Source organism: Zingiber officinale, chromosome 4B (genome assembly GCF_018446385.1).
Source record: "Zingiber officinale cultivar Zhangliang chromosome 4B, Zo_v1.1, whole genome shotgun sequence".
Classification (NCBI taxonomy): Eukaryota; Viridiplantae; Streptophyta; class Magnoliopsida; order Zingiberales; family Zingiberaceae; genus Zingiber; species Zingiber officinale.
The window spans coordinates 25,434,277-25,460,941 of record NC_055993.1 but is presented as its reverse complement, the minus strand read 5'-3'; the positions used below and the strand labels follow the sequence as shown (position 1 = coordinate 25,460,941).

Below are 26,665 nucleotides of genomic sequence, written 5' to 3'. Positions count from 1 at the left end.
CAAAAACTATATTTTTTTTTAATTTAAAAATAATTCGCAGAGTAATTTTTGTAAAATTTATTTTTATGTGAAAATATATAATGTTCCCTATTCAAGAAAATATTTTAAATTTTGTTTGACCATTGTTGCATTTTATATGAATTATTTATCAAATACTACCTTTTAATATTAAAAATTATTGAAAAGTTATTTTTTAAAAAAAATATTTTCTTTATAAAAGTACTTGCTATAATACATACTTAAAAAAATTTCAAGATCTTTTGAGGTTAAAAACTATTTTTAAGAAATTATTTTACAAAAATATGTCTTTATAAAGAAAAGAATTTATTACTACTTAGAGTAATTTAAATTTTTAGTGAAAATTTTATTTCTACTTTGGCTATATTGTTTAATAATTATAATTTTTTTTATAATTTCCCCATGATTAAAAATATTTTTTCAATTTATTTTTCCAAAGATGGTCTATAACTTGAAAAATATAGATTTTCAAAATTTAAAGTTTATGATTTTTCTGGATGATAGTCAATATTTTTATCCCTTAGACTCTGTTCTAAATTTATTTCCAGTATTACCTCATTTTTAATGTGATCAAAGAGGGAGAATTAGAGGTTAAGTCTATGGGAGGGTACATCTTTATTTTGCATATTTTTTTTTATAAAATTTATACTTGTTACCTTATTTATTTTTTATGTTACCCTAACTTAACTTAGATTGCTCACATCAAAAAGAGGGAGATTATTATAAGGGAATAGGTTGCTAAACACGCAAACGCGCAGAGGAAAAACCTATTTCCTCCAGAAGATCCATGCGAAGGGAAACATAATCTTATACTAAGTTAGATCTAAAGACATGATAGAGTTATACCTTTGAAGAGTGCTCACGATCTCCTGACAGCTCGGATCACAGCACGATCAAGCGTTCGCGCCTCTACGGTATCCACACGAACAAGTCTTGCTTTCGTTTGTCTCACAAACTCAACAAGATGGAGAAGAACACACAAGGTTGTGCTAGCAACCTTCAAGGGTGTGTTCGGCCAAGCAAGGAAAGGAGGAAGAAGAAGAAGCAAAGAGACCTTTCACCTTCTCTAGTGATGAAAATCTTATGAAAAATATCATCCAAATGATATTTATAGTCATCCCATGGAATACTAAGAGTCTCCACCCTTTCATCTTCTAATCCAATGGCTCAAAATCAACCATTCAATCCAATGGTTGAATTTTGACCATTCAACTTCCTTGGTGAACTCAAGTTCACCCAATGAGTCTAACCCATTGATTCCCATGCAATTCGACTCAATCCAACAATTGAATCTATTTGAGTCTAACTCAATGAGTCTAATTCGGATTACACTTAATCCAATGAGTGGGTTCATTCGAGTCTAACTCAATGAATAATCCAAAAATCCTAATCATCTCATGATTGGCTCTTAGGGCTAATTACTAACAATTGTAAGTACCCTGTGGTAGTTTTGATGTGATCAACCAAGTCAGAGTTAGGTCCTGTTATCTTTTTGTTGCCTTATGTCTATGTGTACAGGAACTTAGGAGCATTGGAAGTCGAGCGAAAGACACGACTAGTGAGAAGGACGGCACGGGAGAAATCCGACGGGCTGGGTGAGTCCAAGTGACGAGGTGCTGCGGAAGAGTACGCTGGCAGACGAGAAGGAAATGTGCGGCGGTTCTGAGAGATGAGAAGTCAGAGTAGAATGTTGCTCGAGAATGTCAAAAAATGGGTTCAGGTGAGCCCTATTTTGGATGGCCAAAATTACCTAGGCGAGCGGAGTCGAAGCGGAAGACTCGGGCAAAAAGTCAACATGGAGTTGACTATGGTCCTGGTGTCCTGAGCTATTCCAGGTGCCCAGACCTCCAGGGCCAGCCAGGGCGCCCTGCGCTCACGCCCTGGTTAAGGGTTGGTTCAGCCCGATCCAAGCGCCAGGACCTGGTCCAAGTGCCTCGACCACAAAACTTATCTTTTACCGAGCTGTCATGATCCGTTGCGATGCAAATAAAATTTTATCTACACCTAGACGCCCGAAACCCTTCCAAGCGCCTAGATCATGTTTAGTTTTGTATTCAAGTGCTTTAACTACCATAAGAGTCTTTTCCGCTAGAAGGAGATTTGATAGTGAGCTTTCAATATCTTGGACTAGCAATCCCATGATTGCAAACCAAGAAAAAGATCTGCCTCTTCTTTCTCTTTTTAATTAGTTTCTTTTTGTACAAGTATTTTAATCAAGCTATAAGATCGAGAAAGGTGTTTTGGGTTTTTATTGTGCGAGGCAATTCACCCCTCTTTCTGACCGTAAGGGACCTACATGTTGGTTGCTACTCGGAAAACCCAATGGCTCCACTGTACAAAAATTTTGTACGTGATCTGAACCTTTCCTAGCTACCATGTGTTCTTTTAAGTTAAACTTGTATCTTCTGCGGAACTTAACACGTTTGATTCCAAATTTAACTTATATGTTCTTTTAGGTTTAGATTTAGATCTCTTGCGGAACTTAACACGTTTGATCCAAATCACCTAGGTTATAAATTCAATTAAATATTAGTTTCCAAAATTGGCTTCCAGTACTGCATGGCGAGGCACTTGGCCTTCTTGGATTTGGAAGCAACCACCACCGACTAGACAAAGCCTTTTAAGGAAAGTTAATATTTAATTTCCTTATATAACTCTAGGTTAACCAAAAGGAACAATCAAATCACAAGGAAAAAATAAAAAGAACACAACATCGAAATTAAATTCGAAAAACAAGAATCGAATGTCTCTTGTATTTGGTATTTATACAAAGAAAAATTAACTAGTATGATGCGGAAATTAAATACTAGTTATACCTCTTCCTTGTATGCTAAAAACCTCGTGATCTTCTGCCGTATCGCTCGCCTCCTCTTGGACGTCGTGTGGGCGACGATCCTCCAAGACGAACACTACCCGGAGAGCTTCTCCTCCTTCTCTAGAATTCGGCCACCACCACCACAAAGGAGCAAAAGAGAGCAAAGGGAAGAGAGGGAGAGGGGCCAGCCACTTGATGATCTCCAACAACACAATATCAATTGTTATGTTTTTCAAGGCCTCCCCTTCCTCCTTTTTTATATTAGTTTCCCAACGGAAAATTATGGAAAGAGTTTTATAAAAAATTAGACTCATTCCTATTTCCTTTTAATTTTTCTTTTTCTTTCCTTTTAATTAATTAATCCTAGATTGATTTATTAATTAAACAACTATTTATTGATATTTAATTATTTGACCGGCCCCTTGCTTGGGCACCAAGTAAGGTGGCCGGCCACTTATTAAAAGGGAAAGAAAGAAAAAAAAATTATAAAATTTTAAAAGAAGAAAACTTCTAATAAAATTTTACAAACTCTTTTTTTTTCTAATGTGGATATTTAAAAGGAAAGTTTTAAAATTTAAAATCAAATTTTAAAATTTAAAACATCTCTAATAATATTTCTTTTTAAAAGAAAGTTTTATAAATTTTACAACTCTCTTTTAAAACCTTGTGGCCTAATTTAAATTAGAAAAATTTTATAAATTTTTAAATCTCTCTTTTTACAAATTGTAAATATCTGAGGAAATTTAAAAATTCAAAAAGAATCTTCCTAATTTAAATATTGCGGTCGGCCCCCTTGCCCAAGGCAAGGGCCGGCCACTTCTAGAGAATATGTGGTCGGCCATTGCTTGGTCACCAAGCAATGAACTGGCTCCTTCTTGGACACCAAGATAGGCTTTTCTTTGGATGGACTTGAGGCTTTATTGGGGCTACAACAGGGACCTTGAGGAGAAATTGGTTTTGGCCTTCCGATGAGCTTGAGTATCCCGTGCTCGCCCCAAACACACAACTCAAGTTCATCGATAATAACTCATTCCACTAGAGAGTTATTAACGCACTACCGCACCAATCCCAAATTACATTATGGGCTCCTTCTTATCATGAGTGTGTTAGTCTCCCTGTGTTTAAGATTACGAATGTCCACTAATTAAGTGAGTTACTGACAACTCATTTAATTAATATCTAGCTCCAAGAGTAGTACCACTCAACTTTATTGTCATGTTGGACTAGGTCCACCTCCAGGGTTTAACATGGCAATCCTTATGAGCTCCTCTTGGGGACATTCTCAACCTAGATAACTAGGACACAGATTTCTTCTATAATCAACAACACATACTATAAGTAATATCATTTCCCAACTTATCGGGCATATTGATTTATCGAGCTAAACCTCACCCTTTGATAAGTCAAAGAAATAAATATTAAATATACATGCTTGTTATTATATTAGGATTAAGAGCACACACTTCCATAATAACTAAGGTCTAGTTCTTTTACTAAGTCAGTACAAAAAGAACTTATCTAAATGATCCTACTCAATACACTTAAAGTATATCAGTGTAATTTATTAGTCAAGATAAACTAATACTTAATTACACTACATATATTCTAATGGTTTGTTCCTTTCCATCTTAGTCGTGAGCAACTGTTTATAATTTATAGAGAACCGACAACATGATCTTCTAAGTGTGACTCCACACTCCATGTTATCTACTATATAAATTAATTGAACAATTACATTTAACAAATAAATGTAAACATTTGACCAATGTGATTCTTTATTTCAAAATAAATGTGTACAAAAGCTAAACTTTTAAGTATACACTCCAACAATCTCCCACTTATACTAAAAATCTAAGCTGCCATATCTGTTGCCATACATCTGATTCCCATCCCCTCCACATGCCGATCAAAAGCTTTCGCGGGAAGGGCCTTAGTGAAAGGATCTGTCAGGTTATCTGCTGATGTTATCTTGGCGACGATAACTTCTCCTCGCTTGACGATGTCTCGTATCAGGTGGTACTTGCGCTCTATATGTTTACTTGCCTTATGGGCTCGTGGTTCCTTCGAGTTTGCAACTGCTCCACTATTATCACAATAAATTGTGACAATCTTGGGCAAACCAGGAATCACATCTAAGTCCATTAGAAAGTTCCTGAGCCATACAGCTTCTTTGGCTACCTCAGAGGCTGCCACATACTCAGCTTCCATGGTTGAGTCTGAGACGCATTTCTGCTTAACACTCCTCCATGCAATGGCTCCACCTCCTAAAGTAAACATATAGCCTGATGTAGACTTACTGTTGTCCCTATCTGATTGGAAGTCTGAATCCGTGTAACCCACATGGAATAAATCGTCTACTTGGTAAACTAGCATATAATCTCTAGTCCTTCTCAGGTACTTTAATATATGCTTTACTGCAGTCCAATGTCCTTGTCTAGGGTTACTTTGATATCTGCTAACCATGCCCACGACAAAACAGATATCAGGTCTCGTACACAACATTGCATACATAAGGCTTCCTACAGCCGAAGCATAAGGAACTGCCTTCATATCCTCAATCTCTTTTGATGTTTTTGGAGACATTTCTTTAGATAAGGCTACTCCATGCCTAAAAGGTAAGAAACCTTTCTTGGAGTTTTGCATGCTAAAACGAGCAAGGATTGTATCTATATATAAAGCTTGGGATAGGCACAACATTCTTTTCTTGCGATCCCTTATAACTTTGATCCCAAGGATGTGTGCACATTCTCCTAAGTCCTTCATATCAAATTGTTTGGACAACCATACCCTTACGTCCGATAATACCTTGACATTGTTGCCAATTAACAAAATATCATCTACGTATAGTACAAGAAATACCACCATGCTTCCGTTACACTTCTTGTATACACAAGACTCATCCGGACACGAAATAAATCCATATGACTGGATTACTTCATTAAACCGGATGTTCCAAGATCTTGAAGCTTGCTTCAGTCCATAAATGGACCGATTAAGCTTGCACACTAGATGCTCTTTGCCCTTTTCAATGAACCCTTCTGGTTGCTTCATATGGATGTTTTCTTCAAGACTTCCATTAAGAAAAGCTGTCTTGGCATCCATTTGCCAAATCTCATAATCCATATGAGCGGCAATGGATAAGAGTATCCGGATAGACTTAAGCATAGTTACCGGCGAAAAGGTCTCCTCATAATCGATTCCCTCTTTCTGAGTGTACCCCTTCGCAACAAGCCTTGCTTTGAAGGTTTCTACCTTCCCATCTGTCCCTCTTTTCCTTTTATAGATCCACTTGTATCTAATGGCTTTTACACCATCAGGTGGTTCTACAAGCTCCCAGACTTTATTAGAATACATAGATTCTATTTCAGAATTCATTGCCTTTTGCCAAGATACTACAGCTATATCTTGGAGTGCTTCATCATATGTCCAAGGATCTGGTTCATGTTTGCCTGGGATCAAGTCCGAAGACTCACCCAAAAACATGAATCTCTCGGGCTGCCTTACAACTCTCCCACTACGACGAGGCACCGTCTATGGTTGTGTATCATGTGTGACACATGTTGCAGTCTCTTGTGGTACTTCATCTTGTACTGTTGGTACCGAAGTAAACGTGTCCTCTCTAAGTTCTTCTAGAACAATTTTACTACTGGGCTTGTGATCCATTATATAGTCTTCTTCTAAAAATTGGGCATTGGTGCTAACAATGACCTTCTGGTCTTTAGGACTATAAAATAAACCGCCTTTCGTTCCTCTAGGATACCCCACAAACATACGAACTTCTGTACGAGATTCTAACTTATCAGCATCTTGTTTCAGCACATGTTGTAACGACCACCCTTCTTACTATACTATACTACTCTCTAAGGTGACCGTTACTTAATTACTAACTCTACTTAACCGGTATGATCGAAACCACGAAGAGTCTCTATCGAAAAATTTCGACAGAGTCTCCCCTGTACCGGTGACCATAAACCGAGATACAAACATAGTATACATCAGCCACAGGCGGCTGGAACATTTATCAAACACTCACGCAGTTAAATAAGTATCAAACACACAAATATCTACTTACTAAACTGAACTCATCCTACATGCAACCTAGAACAAGAATAAACTCGAATGACACGGAGTGTAAAGTACAGTCTCAAATGTTTACAATAACTAAAATGCGGAAACTAAAAAAAATAAGGAAAGAAGACTAAAGGAACTCCTTTCCAGTCCCAAGACTTCCATAGTCTTGGCATCACACATCGTCACAGCATCTCCTTGTCGCCTTCCTTCTTATACTTTTCCTTTATCTTTTATCTGCAGTAGGAGGAATGCAAACTATAATCAAAATGCTTAGTGACCGCTATCTAACTCACAAAATCTCGATATGCATGTATATAAATAAAAACATGCTAAAACTGAATGCTTAAGGAAAAAGTGACTCGTGCTCATCCAATAGTAAAGAAATCAAACTAACTGAAATGCTAAACATGTAAAGCTAATCATGTTCATAAATAGCAAAAGAATCAAACTAACTGAAATGCTAAACATGTAAAGCTAATCATGTTCATAAATAGCAAATAATAGTAAACTACTCATGCTCTTCTAATAGTATAGAACAGTAAGCTAATCTAAATAACATGCTAGTATAAAAGAAAACTCAACTTGCTGATTTTAAAACAAAGTAAAACTTAATTCATTTGTTCTAAACTTATTCTTTTATCTCATTTGTTTAAAACTTATTCTTTAATACTTTTGTTTAAAACTTAATCTTTAATACTTTTGTGCTGATGTGAAACTTATTTTACTTGTTCAAAAGCTTATACTTTTAATACTTCAAAATAGTAATCAACTTCTCTTGGGCCCAGGCATAGTACCATCTTATGTGCGTTCCCTAATAGGTTGGGGTAGCGAGCCACCAATCCTAAAAGAGCAGACCTCGGTCTACCAGGGCCAAGACCTCGGAATTGGACACCTGGATTTGTTTAACGACAACCTAGGAAGTCGGGTACTAGCCTCTTCTTAAAAGTAAAATACTTATTATCTTATTTACTTCTTCTTTAAATACCTTGGCATTTTAATAAGCACCTTGTGTGCCAAAATCCCTAAAGTCTTGACTTTGGGATCTACTTAAGGTCTTGACCTTTTTCTTTCTTTTCTTTACTCATACTTCTCATAATCCTTTATTAGAGCTTACTAGAACACTGTAAGTTGATCTAACAAGTAGGGAATTGCAACTAACTGAGCATGCTATATAAAATAAAGCAAAGCCAATCAACTACAAGATAAACTTAATAACTGTTCATGTTAAACTAATCATGCTTAATTATTAGCAAATGAAAGCTAAAAGATCTGCTCATGTATATCTATATAAACTAAATTTGCTACACAAAGGTGCTAAAAATGAAGGTCATTCATGCTTGTTCAAGTAAGGAAAATTAACTGTATGTTTCACTTAAAAGAGCTTTTAAAAGCAAATGAACACATATCATCAGATAGATCAGTTGCTGTCGATGTGGCCTTAGAGGGTATAATAACAATGTCATTTTCCCTAGAGCTTACCCTACATGTTACAACTTTCAATAATAAAATTCTTAACTAAACTAATATGATTACAGAAAGCATTAATCTGTCAAAACAAGGCAAATGTCAATATGGATTCAACCTCACAAACTACTTGATATACAGAAGTGCACATCAAAAGCTCACGCTTAAAGAGATACAACGTTTACAATTTCATGCCCTCATTAAACCCGAATCCATCTATACTTCCTTGAACATGACAATCAAAATCACATGTCTCAAGCCCAAGCTAAGAATAAATTCCAAAACTCCATTCCGTGGAGACATAATAATACCAGGAAGAGCAATAAAAGAAGTAGATCTAAGCAAAGGTCTAAACAACATGATTCTCTACAACTAAAATCTGAAAACCAAAGAAACAACCCCTCCTGTTCAGTGGCACGGCAGGAAACCAAAGGAAACAAAATACTCCAACATGAAACTGATCTGCATGCTACAAATCTATTCTTAGGTTGCAAACTATTTAAGCAAATAAGGACAACACCGAAATTAATCCTAAACCTCCAATCCCTTCTCAAAAACTCACGGCAGTAAGCATAACTTCACAATCTCAACAGCACGTCTCAAAACTCGAAGGAAACACCAAAACAAAACTCGAAACTATTCTCAAACCTCTAGAAATTCCAATTATGTACAGCGTGCCCGAAAGCAAACAAAGAAGAATCAAAGCTCGCGGAACTACTCCTACTGCAGGTGAGTAGCAACTCACCTTGCTTCTTGAACTCACAACCGAACGCAAGGACTTCTAGGTCTCGGAGCTCTGATCGGAAGACTCGAAATCGCGGCTCCTCCTCGTGCTCCAGACTTCTTCTCGTCGAGAGGAGCTCGGCGGTGTGAAGAATCCACAGAACCTTGCCTTGGTCGGCCGCCGGAGTTGAGCCCTAAGCTCGGCTTTATTTCCGCCCGAGAAGGAATCGCCGCCGCGCTGCGAGAGAAAGAGGAGAGGAGAAGTTTAGGTCACGGGAAAATAATACCTAAGTTCCTCTCATAACTTATCTCCCTTTTATAACTTAACTATATTACAAGTTCTTATCTATTCACGAAATAATCGCAGAACAGTTGGTTGGCTGGGTTCGGTTAAGGTTTGGTTCGGGTTCGAGGTCTCGGGTTCGAATCTCCCTATTTTTTTCCAACTTCTTCCTTTTGGTAAAAATACTAAACAAACTCCAAAAATTGCATAAAAATACTCTATAAATTTCTAAAAATCTCTAGAATTTTTCTAAAGCATTTCTAGATTTTAATAAGGTCTTTTAGGACTCCAAATCATGAAATTTGGGGTGTTACACATGTGCTGGACTACCCCAAATCCGAATATATCTTAGACTGGGTTTCCGCCCATTCCATAATTCTGTGGGAGTAGAAGATACTGATTTAGAAGGTACTAAGTTTAGAATGTGCGCTACTATTTCCAGAGCGTATCCCCAAAATGAATTTGGTAATTCTGAATAACTCATCATCGATCTAACCATCTCCATAAGAGTCCTATTCCTTCGTTCTGCCACACCATTCTGTTGGGGTGTACCAAGTGCGGACAATTGGGATTGAATCCCGGCCTCTGATAAGTAATTCCTAAACTCTCCTAAGAGGTATTCGCCACCACGATCAAACCATAGTGTCTTGATACTTTTACCTAGACGTTTCTCCACATCAGCCTCGTACTCTTTGAACTTATCAAAGCACTCAGACTTGCAGCGCATTAGGTAAATGTATCCATATCTTGAATAATCGTCTATAAAAGAGACAAAATATTCAAAGCCACCTCTAGCCTGGATAGACATAGGACCACACAAATCAGAATGAACCAATTCTAACGCTTCTTTGGCTCTATACCCCTTGGCCTTAAAAGGTCTCTTAGTCATCTTTCCTTCCAAGCAGGATTCACACGTTGGAAAGTTTTCCAACTCTAATAGACCCAAGAGTCCATCGGCTACAAGCCTTTGAATCCTATTTAAGTTAATATGACCAAGCCTTAGATGCCAAAGATGTGTTTGGTTCATTTCTGAAGGTTCTTTTCTCTTATTAGAGTTAGAAGATGTGTTATTAATTTCCATATTTTACTTTGTGGGAGAAATTGGATTTAAAGTATATAAATTACCAACCAATGCACCAGAACAGATAATCACTTTATTTCTCTTTATAACCATATTGTTACTAAAGGAAACTGAATATCCATCCAAATACAGTTTAGAAACTGAAATTAAATTCTTTCTAAAACTGGGTACATAAAGACAATTCCTTAAAACCAATTTCCTATTCCTATCAAATGATAAGTAGACGCCTCCCACTGCAACAGTCGCCACCTTAGTAGCATTACCCATGTAGACAGTTATCTCTCTATCAAATAGTCGCCTGGTTTCCTGGAACCCCTACAAAGAATTGCAGACATGATCAGTGGCTCCCGTATCTACACACCAGGTGCTGGTAGATAACACCGCTAAACATGTTTCAACTACTAGAGTATGAGATATACCTTTATTGTTCTGTTTCCTACGAGGACAGTCCGCCTTCCAATGTCCCCTTCGGCTTCTTTATTCCAGCTTTTTGTCCTGCACCTTGAGGTTTATTCACCTTCTTTGCTGAGCCATTTTGTTTCTTCTTCTTCTTGCCTTTCGGCTTAGAAGTAGAACCATTTTCAGCATAGTGAATTTGAGAATGTTGACGAAATAACCCTTCGGCTGCCTGAAGTTCTGTCAGAAGTTCCGCCAATGAATACATCCTTTTATTCATATTATTGTTCAAGCGAAAATGCTCAAAACTTCTGGGCAGCGTTTGGAGGATGATGTCGACCTGGGTTTCCCCATCAATTTCCCCTCCAAGATCTTGTATTTCGTTTAAGTAAGCCATCATCTTGAGAATATGATCCCTCATGGGAGTCCCCTCAGTCATGGTGGATGTCATCAGTTTTCTCATTGCCTCTTGCCTAGCAGCCCGATTCTGATGTCCGAAGAGTTCCTTGAAATTGTTCATTATATCATAGGTTGTTGGTAAGTCTTGATGCTGATGTTGCAATACATTTGACATCGAAGCCAAGATGTAACACCGCGCCATCTCATCAGCTTTTACCCATTTACTATAATACTGAATCTCCTCTGGGGTAGAATCATTGCTAGGTGTTTCTGGGCATTCCTCTGACAGTACAAACTTATAGCCCTCAGCAGTTAAAACAATGTCCAGGTTTCTTTTCCAATCTATATAGTTGGGACCAGTAAGTCTATTTTCTTTTAGAATAATGGCCAGTGGGTTGCAAGTCATCCTAAGAATCACAAAATAAATTTTGGTCAGAACTCTAAATTTAGAATAATATTGATTCCTCAAACAATACTATTTTAAATTAACCAACACTTTAAAACACCGTGAATTTTATATGCCATGATAGTGTGGGTGTATACAAATTCAACATTTGTAAAAGGAGGGTATATCCCATTAATTCTATTATCTTGTCAACCTAACTTTTTGACAAATAAAATTAATAGTTGGTTTCCTTCGGTCACACAAATAATAGCAGTGACTCCGATGGGAAGGATACTATTAGACGTGCCTAAGTGTATACCATTACTTGACACTAAGTCCATTAATAAGATTGTGCCCCTTCCGATGGGGAAGATCACACGCTCTTATTTAATTTCCAATAGTCATCCGAAATGGAAGTTTAGTCTAGTGATCCTCAAACAAACTCATCCGATATGGAGGAAGGCACTCAGAGCCAACGTGCAAGTTTGTTTGCATCACTTACAAACCAGTAATGGAGACCGTGGAATTCACTAAAACAAATCCCTCTCCCACTTAGTTATTTAAAGTGAGGAATTTTGATGATGCTTGTCACGCCCCAGAGGAGTCCCTGTCCGAAGAAATTTCGGCAGCATCTCCCCTGTACAGCGGACAATCTGAAACTTCTACATAACACACATACCTCAGCCACAGGCGGCTGGAATAATAACAATAAATAAAAACAATCACCACGCAGTTTATATAGATATTCAGCCTCTGGCTGTCATAACCACGCAGTTAATAATAGAAAACAAAAACCATAGAACTCTGACTCGAAATCCACCCTACTCCACTACACTCGTAAAGCTCAAATCCGACGAACTCACCTCTTCTGCTGTCTAGGCAGGCATGTAGTAGAATAAAATCCAAATCATACCAAAAATTCAACAACATCTCAAAATCCATACAAAGTCCAAGTATCCAAACAAACCAAGTCTATAACATAATCAAAAAGGAAACAAACAAAACCAGTAGATCCGTAAGTCTTCGGGTCTTCAGGAGACCAGCAACTAGAACTCTCTCCTGACAGCATCATCCTGAAATATAACAACAATGGAGGCGGGGTGAGTCCAACATGTTGGATCGAGACCGCGCTAGAGGGGGGGTGAATAGCGCTCGTGGCTATTTTGATCGTATCGGAATCGTAAAACTATCAAAGTAAATATACGCAGCAGAAATAATGAATGCAATCACAGAGGGACACAAGAAGTTTTACTTCGTTCGGAGCCTAAGGCGACTCCTACTCGAAGGCCCGCGATCCTTGATCGCTTTCCGTGGGCAACAACTATAAGCTCGTAAAATGTACAATAAGATATTACAATTGAAAGAACTAAAACAAATTATACCGACAACAATAAAGTAGCAGAATCTGAAGCTCCGGGTTGTTGGGGACTTGTAACAGCACTTCTGGGTGTTTCTAGAGCAGCTTGTAGCGTAAGGATTGCTTGGAGTTCGTTATTCTTCACTGCTGCTCGAAGACCCCTTATAAAGGGCATCCAAGGCGCCTTGAAAGCCTCCGAAGGCGCCTCCATAGCTCCGAGTCCACCGTGCAGATGAGCGCTGACCATTCTGCGCCTTATCACCTTGAAGGCGCCTTCATGGGTCTTCAAGGCGCCTCCGTAGCCAACCGAGGCGCCTCCGTAGCCAACCGAGGCGCCTTCAGCCCTGCTTCGCAGCCTGGTCAGCTTTTGCACCCAAGGCGCCTCCAAGCTCCATGGAGGCGCCTCGGACACTGTTCATCCGAGGTTAATCTTTGCACTTTGATCCCTGCAAGATACATTAATCCCAAATATACCCTGCAGCACAAAGTTAGCACATAAAGCATAATAGAAGTGATAATGATAGTCTCCGGACTATCCGAGCCTGACTTCGGGTTTCCGACCGGAAACCCTAGGTCGACTCCACGCCTACTGTTCCCTCTACGGGGAACGCGTCCTCACCTACTCCACTCAGGAGATTTACCTGTTGCCAGTGTGATCCTCCAGATCGACTGGACTTTTGCTCAGCACTCGACGCTTCCGGACTTTCTGCTGGACATCCGCTTCCCGGCTAGTCCAGTCTTTCACCTGGTTCGCGACACCAGGACTTTCCACCTAGGGTTACCACCCCCTAGGACTTTTGCCTGAAGCCACCGACCTGCCAAGACTTTCCGCATAGGGTTACCACCCCCTATGACCTAGGGTTACCGCCCCCTAGGGTTTTCCCTTTGCCTAACCGCAGCTAGGACTTTTCTCCACCTAGGGTTACCACCCCCTAGGGTTTTCACCTGTCTAACCGAAGTTAGGACTTTCCTGAAATACTCATTCAACATGTTAGATAACAAAGAATCTTAACTTTGAATCCCTTTGCCATTATCAAAACTTAGGTTCGATCGTCGGATGCTTCCTGCACCAACACAACACTCAGCAGGTACAATTGATATGCAAAGTAAAGAAATAACACCTAGCACTAATCATACGTACAGTCTCCTGATAAAATAAAGATAAATGCAAACTGAAGTAGACAGGAGAGAATCTGTACAAACCAAGACCCGGTATAAGGACAAACAGTCTGAAAGGTATAGAAGACCTGTATGCATGTCAAACATGGTATCCACACAATATACAGCATATAAATGCAGCAAACACAAACACAAGCAATAAATGCATCATGCATATGATGCCAATGTCATAGTCACCCCTGACGTCAGTCAGCCAACTCACAACAAAAGTGGCACCGAGTGGGTAGGGCTGTGACGACCGTGCACTCCGCAACACTACTCCTGATGAGTGATCGAGTGGACGGGATGTTGTCGGAGTACATACATACTCCTACCCCAAATCATAAATGGGGGAGCGCAATGCTCTCATCTCCCGGTACACTATGATGGGGAGAGATCTCTAACGTGCTACACGCTGTCACACTACCCATGAGCGGACCAACGGAGCACCGGAAGAGTCAAACTGACGTGCTACCACGCTGTGTCACGCTACCCATGAGCGTCACAACGGAGCACCGAACAGTGATGAAACTGGCAATGTGCTCAACAATAATGGAGCAATCTATCACACAGCATGCGATGATGCAATTGGTGCATGTCACTAAGCATGGTAATATACTAAACCAATCTCTGGACATATGATAATTTGCACCAAAGTAAATAAATCATATCAAGGTATACTGATCAATTAAGGTATCAAACCTAGGTCATGACATGGTAAAACATGGTTATATCACTACCCATGAGCATGTGAAATCAGATAGGTATCAACACGAAATGCAAACAAAAAATCAATCAAGCAGGTAACATGTATCTGGCAGTGATTAACCGAAACAAATCAGAAAAACACAATTAATGCAAATTGTTAATTTCATTACTAAGCATATCAAAGACAATAAGTCAAAAGTACCCGCCTCCGAAAATAGAAAGGTCCAATCTGACTCCGAGATACTCGTCTCGCGTCAAAGTCCTGTGGCATCAAACATAATGTCTAGTTTAGCTAATTTATCATACAACTATTAGCCAAACTAAATTCTAATCCATCGACCAACTAGGGCTAGTTTCATTAACCCTAACTACACCTTCTAATTAGGATTTATTATATGCCTATTAAATCACAAGTTCTAATCCAGATCTGGCTTACCAATCATTTAATTCATTTAGGTTAAGGAATCTCAACCTTAATCCATCTATATCTGGATTTAAATCCATGAGAAAAACTCAATCAAAACTCACCTGAGTTGAATGCCTCAGCCAATAACTCACTGCCGGAGATGTTGCTACCAAAAGCTTCCCAAATCAACAATCATACATATTACCTCTTCCCTCCTACTGCCTGTGATGACCTAGGATCCATCAAAGTTGCTGCTAGCACTTGACGGCTGGCCGACCGATGCTAGGGCACAAGGACAGTGGCGAAAGGGCACTGCTGTGTTGATTTCGTGCGAGAGGAAGACTCGGCTGTACCAGGAGATGTCGGACGCTAGGGCACAGAGCTAAGGTAGAAGCAAGAGACCTGCTCTGCTCGGCGATCGGAGATAGGGCTCGGCCAGCGGCACCGCAGGTGGTGACGCCGTCGGGTGGGTGTCGCGGCTGAGGCTAGGGTAAAGTGAAAGAGGGTCGACGTCGGCAGTGGTAGCGGCGCGAGGTGGCTAGGCGCTAGGGCAGCGGCAAGGGACCGGCGGTGTCGCACGGGCACAAGCACAGAGAGAAGAAGCACAGAGAGAAGAAGGAGTCGACTTCTCCCTTGGTCCGGCTTATGCACGTGTGGGAGAGGAGAGGAGGGAACCGCCGAGTGGCCGGCGGTTAGGGCACGGAGGAATCGGGCACAGAGAAATCGGCGTCGGCGCGAGGAGAAAGGGTGCGCTCGGGTAAGAGAGAAACGGCGAGGGAAAGAAAATAAATAAGAAAAAGAAAAAAGAAATAATTAAATAAATCTTTTCCTCACTTAAATGGGTAGCCTAAACAGGCTTTTCCGGACCCCATTTTATCCCCGTTTACTCGTCCGTACGAACTCCGAAAAATTCCCGAAAAATTACCAAAAATTCTGGAAAATTCCTTTATTCATATTCGCCTATTTTCGGTATTTTACAATGCTAGCCTACTAAACATGTACACTAACATTCACACACAGCACAATATAAAAGCAATAAATAGAAAAACTAATTTTCAACTATTATGGCTTTTATCTATTGTTTTCCTCCGTGTGTCGTCATCCCTAGCTGCTGTCATCTTTGGCCACCTCCACCGGGTCTAGTTGTTGCATCCATCTTGCTCCTTGTTCCGCTGCGCCACTCTGATCCTCAAAAGGTTCCACGCCTTGCAAGATTTGATCCGCGACATAAATAGAATTTTACATTTTTCGATCCTATATTCCTCGAAGGAATGTACATGTAAACTAGATCGAACATAAAATAAAATTTACATCCATCGATCCTATATTCATAAAAGGAATGTACATGTATCTAGATCAAAAAATAAAATCCTAATAAAACTAAATACAGCTTCTGCTGTATTTTATAATACAATTATGCACACATAATAAATGCCCTTGACATGTCCAAGGGTCCAATCACACACATAATAACTATAAGCCATAATAGTTGGATCCTGCATCCACAAAGTTAGCACATCCTACTATTAACCTGCTTAAATTATGTATGACATGTGCATAATTAAACTAATACCAAATACACAGAGGAAAAACCCTAGCTCTGATACCAATTGTTGGTTGCTACTCGGAAAACCCAATGGCTCCACTATACAAAAATTTTGTATGTGATCTGAACCTTTCCTAGCTACCATGTGTTCTTTTAAGTTAAACTTGTATCTCCTGCGGAACTTAACACGTTTGATTCCAAATTTAACTTATATGTTCTTTTAGGTTTAGATTTAGATCTCTTGCGGAACTTAACACGTTTGATCCAAATCACCTAGGTTATAAATTCAATTAAATATTAGTTTCCAAAATTGGCTTCCAGTACTGCATGGCGAGGCACTTGGCCTTCTTGGATATGGGAGCAACCACCACCGACTAGACAAAGCTTTTTAAGGAAAGTTAATATTTAATTTCCTTATATAACTCTAGGTTAACCAAAAGGAACAATCAAATCACAAGGAAAAAAGAAAAAGAACACAACATCGAAATTAAATTCGAAAAACAAGAATCGAATGCCTCTTGTATTTGGTATTTATACAAAGAAAAATTAACTAGTATGATGCGGGAATTAAATACTAGTTATACATCTTCCTTGTATGCTAAAAACCTCGTGATCTTCTGCCGTATCCCTCGCCTCCTCTTGGACGTCGTGTGGGCGATGATCCTCCAAGACGAACACCACCCGGAGAGCTTCTCCTCCTTCTCTAGAATTCGGCCACCACCACCACAAAGGAGCAAAAGAGAGCAAAGGGAAGAGAGGGAGAGGGGCTGGCAACTTGATGATCTCCAACAACACAATATCAATTGTTATGTTTTTCAAGGCCTCCCCTTCCCCCTTTTTTATATTAGTTTCCCAACGGAAAATTATGGAAAGAGTTTTATAAAAAATTAGACTCATTCCTATTTCCTTTTAATTTTTCTTTTTCTTTCCTTTTAATTAATCAATTCTAGATTGATTTATTAATTAAACAACTATTTGTTGATGTTTAATTATTTGACCGGCCCCTTGCTTGGGCACCAAGCAAGGTGGTCGGCCACTTATTAAAAGGGAAAGAAAGAAAAAAAATTTATAAAATTTTAAAAGAAGAAAACTTCTAATAAAATTTTACAAACTCTCTTTTTTTCTAATGTGGATATTTAAAAGGAAAGTTTTAAAATTTAAAACCAAATTTTAAAATTTAAAACATCTCTAATAATATTTCTTTTTAAAAGAAAGTTTTATAAATTTTACAACTCTCTTTTAAAACCTTGTGGCCTAATTTAAATTAGAAAAATTTTATAAATTTTTAAATCTCTCTTTTTACAAATTGTAAATATCTGAGGAAATTTAAAAATTCAAAAAGAATCTTCCTAATTTAAATATTGCGGTCGGCCCCCTTGCGGGCCGGCCACTTCTAGAGAATATGTGGTCGGCCATTGCTTGGTCACCAAGCAATGAACTGGCTCCTTCTTGGACACCAAGATAGGCTTTTCTTTGGATGGACTTGAGGCTTTATTGGGGCTACAACAGGGACCTTGAGGAGAAATTGGTTTTGGCCTTCCGATGAGCTTGAGTATCCCGTGCTCGCCCCAAACACACAACTCAAGTTCATCGATAATAACTCATTCCACTAGAGAGTTATTACCGCACTACCGCACCAATCCCAAATTACATTATGGGCTCCTTCTTATCATGAGTGTGTTAGTCTCCCTGTTTAAGATTACGAATGTCCACTAATTAAGTGAGTTACTGACAACTCATTTAATTAATATCTAGCTCCAAGAGTAGTACCACTCAACTTTATTGTCATGTTGGACTAGGTCCACCTCCAGGGTTTAACATGGCAATCCTTATGAGCTCCTCTTGGGGACATTCTCAACCTAGATAACTAGGACACAGATTTCTTCTATAATCAACAACACATACTATAAGTAATATCATTTCCCAACTTATCGGGCATATTGATTTATCGAGCTAAACCTCACCCTTTGATAAGTCAAAGAAATAAATATTAAATATACATGCTTGTTATTATATTAGGATTAAGAGCACACACTTCCATAATAACTAAGGTCTAGTTCTTTTACTAAGTCAGTACAAAAAGAACTTATCTAAATGATCCTACTCAATACACTTAAAGTATATCAGTGTAATTTATTAGTCAAGATAAACTAATACTTAATTACACTACATATATTCTAATGGTTTGTTCCTTTCCATCTTAGTCGTGAGCAACTGTTTATAATTTATAGAGAACCGACAACATGATCTTCTAAGTGTGACTCCACACTCCATGTTATCTACTATATAAATTAATTGAACAATTACATTTAACAAATAAATGTAAACATTTGACCAATGTGATTCTTTATTTCAAAATAAATGTGTACAAAAGCTAAACTTTTAAGTATACACTCCAACACTACACCCATCCTCCATTGTCTTCAGGTAAAAGAAAAAAAATGAAAAAAGTGAGGAGAGAATGGAATGCGATTCAAGCGAAAGAGAATTATGACCCCAGTCAAAATACGGATGGAATTAGGGCCAAGCTATGATAACAAGATACAAAAAATATCATGACACTTCAAGGATGAAAGCAGGGATAGGAAAATGTAGACTGCTCATCACTTGGCTTCGGAAGAAGGTTACAAAGCCTGGAGGAGGACGATCTGGCCAATGGTTGCCACTTGGAAGTCTTAACAGATAATCATATGGGACTTCATAAGATATCCTCAGTTGATCAAGAGATGCATCAATAAAACCCTAAATAATGGATCTATACCAGAGAGTGGAAGAAGATTCGCCAACCATGGGTGGCACTACCAAGGGATCGGTGAAAGAAAAGATCATAAAAACAGACTGAAATCACTTACTAGGTGGAGAAGAAAATTTGAAGATGAAGAAGACGAAGAAGCGGCGATGAGAGAATCAGCAAGTGCATACAAAAGTGTTCTTATCCGATCTAATATAACCTGACTTATTCAAGAGGGATTGTTAGATCTATGTTGTTAAAAGGTGGGATAGATTTTCCATTGTAGGATTAAGCACATGGGACAAATAAAAACTCAAGGTAATCATTACCTGTTAAAAGACACTTAGTTTTCTTCATTATGAGTCCCATCATATTAATGTGATGCAATCTCGAAGGCATGATGATGCATTTTGGGTTTAGGGATTGAGGCGGATGACATAGACAATGTGCTTAAAAGAAATGGATGCATTATAGGACATCATGATCGAGGTATGCTAGCATTTAATGCATAATCTCTTTGTAAATATACAATGGATTTTGTCACATGTCTTAAGCAGTCAAGACAAATGGGATCATTATGAGTACACTATAGTCCAATTAGTCAAACTTTCGCCTCTTTTGACTAGACTTGAAAAGAAGACTTATGATTAGATAAATGATTAGTATACCATACGTAAATAAGAGAGGGTTGGTGAACACTGCTGAAGTGGTTCCAATAGGAAGATTTAGGGCTTCTCGGCTCCTAGTCTTTCGGGCCTCCCTACTCCTAGCCTCTCACCTCCCGGGTCCTTAGCCTCCTGGCCTTTTGAGTCTCCCGCCTGTTGGCCTCTCAGGCCTCCCGGCTCCATAGCCTCCTGGCCTCTCGAGCTTCTTGGCTCTTGCCCTCTCGACTTTCGGCTCCTCAGCCTGTTGGCCTCTCAAGCTTCTTGGCACCTGGCCTCCCGACTCTCGGTTCCTCAACTTCCTGGCCTCTCGAGCTTCTTGGCTCTGACCTCTCGAGCTTCTTGGCTCTGACCTCTCGAGCTTCTTGGCTCCTTGCCTCTCGACTTTCAGATCTTTAGCCTCCTAGCCTCTTAGGCCTACCGGCTCTTGAACGGGCAGGATGAAGGACCATTTCAGGAAAAGAATAATTATCACGCCAATCTCATATTATTAGAGGAAAAAGTCAACGATTCGAAAAAATCTTATATTATTTAAGAAATTAAATAATGGCAATGTGAGGATCAAAATAAAAGGGAAATGTCTATTAATGGAGAAAGATAGTGATATGAATAAATTAGAGATTATTTAAGGAATTAAATAATGACAAGCAAGAGAATATGAACAAGGGGAAAAAGTCTGCTTTCTCTATAAAAAGTAGTCCTTTCCGGCATCTAAGAGAGGCACACGTACACCTATATACATCAAAACCCTAATAACCATCTTCTTCATCCAAGCGTCAGAGTGACTACACCGGGGAACCCCCTGTCGTCATTCTAACCCTCTACTTCTTATGTATTTTCGTCTAGGCTCCCAACCACATCATCATCCTATTTATTATCCGACGATTAATAATTAAGTTGGCAGTATAACCAACTCATCAGTGAATCACACATTAACATTCACTTTCATTTTCAACTTTAATTCTTCAATTGAAATGGAAGGAAGTTCATCTCAATCTTGCAAAAAATAAGGAGAAGACAATTTCGTCAAGAAGACAATTCTTAATTTAGATTATCGATATTATTGAATTTATACTGATGCTGAGCCAGTTTTGACATTTGTAACCTAAGAAAGCAAAACTTCCAAAGTTCAAGATACTCAACTTCTAAAATTATCTAATTTTATAAAATATTTTGAAAAAAAAACTCTTATATTTTGAGAAATGCGTGCAAAATATCAGTATTGTAATGTAGTTTATAAATTTCAAATTGGTGTCGAGTCATTGAAGTTACATAAATCAAGTATCCAATTGAATTTGGAATTGATGTTCTCAAATGTAATTATCTAAATTTTTATTTACTAGTGAAGATACAAATTTAAATTTATTTAAATATTAAATTGAGAATCGTTAGATAAAATTATTTATGTTGAACACCTTTCTTTTAATTTTGATTTTAAATATATATTTGAAGATTTTAATCAAGAACACCTAACCCAAATGCTAAATGTATTTTTCGACCATATTCACTTGTACACTTAAAATATTAATAAAACAATGTAAAAATAATTTAATCAAAGAATTTAGTAAGTTAAATAATAAGGTATCTTTATGTTTCTATATTTAGAGTGATTGTTGATTTGATAATTTTGGGTCACTTATAGAAAATTTACTATCATTTTGACAGTTTGATGAAATATATACTTTTAATAATGTACACTAATTAACCTCCCTCCATATCCGTGGGGCCGGCACTAGGGGGGCCGCTAAGGTAGCGGATCTACCTTTCTAATAATGTACACTAAAAAAAAAGGATTTTACAACGAATTTCAAAAAAACAATTGTTGCAAAAAAATATACGACGAAAAATATTCGTCACAAAAAAGTCATCCCCAATTTTTTGCGACAATCATAAGAAATTCATCCCAAATTTAACGATAAATTTTATTTTCATCGCAAAATTAGTTTGAAACTTCGTAACATTTAGAAATGTAGATCTACAACGAATTTGTTTTCATCACAGATTTTACAACGAATTTTCAAATTCGTTGTTGATTTTTACAACAAAAATAAGAAATTCGTCACAAATTTTGGGATGAATTTTATTTTTATTACAAATTTTGCGACAAATTTTATTTTCGTCACAAAATTAGTTGGAACATTGCAAAATTTAGATACACACATCTACGACTAAATTTTTTTTCGTCGCAGATTTTCCAACAAATTTTCTAATTCGTTATTGATTTTTGCGACAAATTATAAAATTTGTCGCTGAATTCTGTGACGAATAACTAAATTCATTACAAAATTTCGAAATTCATCGTAGATTCTACAACATACATCAAAATGTAAACAACAAATATAAGAAGCCATGCATCAACAAATATCTAAACATCACCAAATCTTCTTCATCTTCCAATATCTTTTTTTCCTACATCAAAATAAAAATACAACAATATCATTGATTACAAGAAAGAAATTACTACAAATGAACACAAAAAAAAATATTTACTTATTCTGACATTGATTTTAGTTGTGTCTCTTTCAAACAAATTAACAGTATTAACAAAAAAAAATATTCACAATCAAATAATTAATATTCAAAAATACTAATTATGAGATAAATAATATTTATAGAAGAAGATCCATCACCAACATCGTCGCCATCATTGTCGTAACCACCATTATCATCAAAACTGGAAGGAAAATGACTTTGAGAGTAACTTAATTGAAGATATCTCATAAGAAAATCTTATTATTGATGCATAACTCTAATTTCTTCATCTCTAGCTCTTATTTCTTCATCTTTTTCTAATATTATGTCCTCAAATGTGAAACCTCTTTAGTCAAGGTATTGATATAAGCCATGACTATTGTTGGGTGAAAAATTATTTACAGAAAATTTTATGATTTTTATTTAAAGAACTCATTCCCAATATCTTTCATCCTTTCTGTCCCCCACTAGCATCCATCTATAAATCTAAATTATTACTGACAGACGGCTCAGTTTCTTCACTAACACATGAACTCCTATATGTTATCTATATGTTATCTCAAGCTCATCATATTTTTCTTGTATTGTAATGACAAAATTAAAATAAATTTATTGTAACAATAATTTAGAAACACATATATTTTTAATTACTCCAAACCTTCCTTACTTTTATGCTAGTCCCACTCCAAGACTTATCTTTTTTTATGAATGTTTTGGTGAAAGTTTCTATGAATGAAAGTTTCTTCCCATATTTTTTTTCTAAAAAAACAGGATTAGAAATAATGAAATAGTCGTAGATTAAAAAATTATTGAGAGAGTTAAAAATGATTAGAAGAGTTAGTTTCTTGTGCTTCTTCTTCTATTTCATCTATCTATCGGAAGAACCCATATCCATCATTTTTCTACATGCAAATAGTAGTTGACATCCATTAGATATTAGTGGTTTTGAGTTTATGTAATATATTAAGATATTTGAGCACTAATCTTATAGTCACAGTAGCCTATAAACTTCCTTCCTAGATTTTGAAATATCTTTTACGTATATATTGGTGTAATTTTACCACATCAACAATTTACTCCTACTTCATTATATGTCGCATTTGACAATGAGGATATTTTTAAAGATGAATTTTGTTCCATATTCATTTGATTTTGACTCATCAATTTAGAATTCTAATTCTTTTTTAATTTGGTGATGATGATAGAATGAGTTTTTAGTTGGTTATTTTTTTGAGAGTAGTCATTTTTCTATTGTTTATATTGGTATATGTATGAATTTTGTAAGAATTTTTATCGAATAATATAATGATTAATTCAATATATTTTTTCCTCATGATATTATTATTAAAAAATGATAAAAAAAAATAAAAGCACAATTATTTTTGTAAGTTTTTTCATATCTAATTTTTAGTTAAAAAAGATTTAATATTATTTTTTAAATACTATTTGATAGGAAATAGGTTAAAGGTATTTCGCCTAAATTAAATATCCAGCGTCAGTTAAAAAAACAAAAAAAAAAAAAAATCTTACCATAAGAATTGATATTTCTTGGAGCATCAACTAGTCGAGTACAAACTGTTGTCAAGTCAAGCCTCGACCACGGTGTATTAAATGGTGGTGGCATAACATCTAATACACACTTTAAACCTAGGAGCCAAAATAAATAGTGACAAATGTCATCTGTCACATCGACTTTAATCCCACCATTTCAACTTGTCTCCATTTCCAAAAAATTAAAAAACCCTAATCTATCTGTCTAGATCTCCTATTCCACACTCTTTTCATTCGTACAATCCCATAGAGATGCACACCATAACCTTCTTCCCCATTTCCTCTTCCTCTTCCTCTTCCTCTTCCTCTGATAACCAGGTGGAAGTAAAAGAGGAAAAAGCAGTAGCTGATCTTCTCCTCCTCTTCCTCTTCCTCTTCCTCTTCATCAGCTAGTAGTTACGTACCTTCCACTCGCTCATTTCCCTCCTTATATACAAACTCGATCCTCTCCACTTGAATCGCTCAGATCTCTGCGTGTTAGGACTTCCAAAATCCTTCCTCGAGCTTCTGACAGAAGATCTGCTATCTCCAGCCACCAAAGGTAAACCAAGTTCATTTAATAATCCATATTTAAACATTTTATAAACATATATCCAATTTAATTTTGCCCTTCATCTCTCTCTCCTCCAATTTCAAACTAGCTCCATGCATCTGACTTATAATCCTCCTCCTTCTCCACCAATTGTAAGACCGTCAAGAAAATTCTCAATCGATGGAGTTGATACCCAAGGCAGATGAGAGCCCCAACTCAGACCCACAGGAACACTTGGCGGCCGGAGGCAGCGTGAGTGCGGCGTCGTCGTCGTCGTCGTCTCCGTCACTGAGTCGGTATGTGTCGCAGAAGCGGCGGGACTGGAACACGTTCGGGCAGTACCTGAAGCACCACCGGCCGCCGCTGTCGTTGACGAAGTGCAGCGGCGCGCACGTGCTGGAGTTCCTGCGGTACCTGGATCAGTTCGGGAAGACGAAGGTGCACGTGCAGGGGTGCCCGTTCTTCGGTCACCCCTACCCGCCGGCGCCCTGCCCCTGCCCGCTCCGCCAGGCCTGGGGCTCCCTCGACGCCCTCGTCGGCCGCCTCCGCGCCGCCTACGAGGAGAACGGCGGAAACCAGGAGACCAACCCCTTCGGCACCCGTGCCGTCCGCCTTTACCTCCGCGAGGTCCGGGACCTCCAGTCCAAGGCCCGTGGTGTCAGCTATGAAAAGAAAAAGCGCAAGAAGCCGCCGCCTCCTCCGACGGAGCACCTAGATCAGCGCCAACCTCCCCTTCCTCCATGATCAGTATATTGATGATGATGGTTAATTATTATATATATCATGTGCGAGTTGCTTGGTTAATTAGTTCATTACGTTTGGTTCTTCCTTAGATATATAATTTTAAACTTAATGGATCAAATGCGTACCTAGCTACTATTTTATGATATAGGAATATTAAAACTGACACAAGATTTGGTCGTTGATCCATCTAAATATATATTTTAGCTGTCTTCTTAAGTTTTCTTGTTTAGTATCATCAGTTCTCATAGTATATATGCTGTTTTTAGCCTTGGAACTTATGCTTCCTGCTCCATATATAAATCTGTACTATCTAATTAATGAGATTTTACTCTATATATCTTCGAATTATTTCAACTCTTTTGTTTTTATCTCATCTTTTTGCGGAGATGGAGAAGTATTGATAGCTGTGGATGTATTGATGAGTCTGGCCATCAAAAGTGAAGTAGGGAAGTGAGTGCTGTACTTGGAGTCAAGAGTCCATTGCTCAAGTACAGTGCATGCATTAACTGACATATCTCATGATAATCACTTCAAGAGTTTGCCTATTAATAGGGAATAACTAGCAAGCCAAATGACTACCCTTTATTTGCTATATATATATCTTCTGAGGTATATATATATCTATATATATATAAACAATATAGACAATTAACAGTTGACATTTGGATACTTTTCCTGGAGTTAAAGGTTTTAAAGTGCTTCATATATATGTATGTCAATTCAGTTTCATTTTTGCCTTTTAAAGTTAAAGAGCGATATATATGTAGATATCTATAGACCATCTATTATCCTGTAGTTAGAAACTAGATGTTCCATGGTATACAGCATATCTCTTCCTGCCACTGTTTTTGTTCTGCTATTATTTATTTATTTATTTATTTCCCCAGCCAAAAAGCCATTTATGTAACTGCACTCATAAAGTTAATTATCCTGGCCGACCACCAAAACATTCGATGTTTATTTAACTACCTTTTGATGATCTATATGTATTAAAGTTCACCCATGAAATAGTAAAAACTATGCAAAGGGAAATATTTTCTATTCATACAATAATGTGAGTTATGTCATACTGTATATTGAAAAACATGGGAACCTATAATTAAGACAGAATTTAAGAGGTGGAAGGACTCCTGTTCAGTTAAATAGTCGCTATCTACATTTGA

At 37.7% G+C, this 26,665-nt stretch overlaps 1 protein-coding gene across 1 annotated transcript; it reads left to right on the top strand.

The window, feature by feature from the left end:
* Positions 1–24,442: 24,442 nt before the first annotated feature.
* LOC121974877 (protein G1-like5) lies at positions 24,443–25,850 on the top strand. The gene is made up of 2 exons (XM_042526151.1): positions 24,443–24,767; positions 24,868–25,850. Exon 2 carries the CDS (start codon positions 24,939–24,941, stop codon positions 25,500–25,502), a length of 564 nt encoding a protein of 187 aa, XP_042382085.1. The 5' UTR covers positions 24,443–24,767; positions 24,868–24,938; the 3' UTR covers positions 25,503–25,850.
* Positions 25,851–26,665: the final 815 nt, after the last annotated feature.

Excerpts from the sequence above, each read along its gene's own strand:
- LOC121974877 (XM_042526151.1), top strand. The coding sequence starts at position 24,939 with ATGGAGTTGATACCCAAGGCAGATGAGAGCCCCAACTCAGACCCACAG.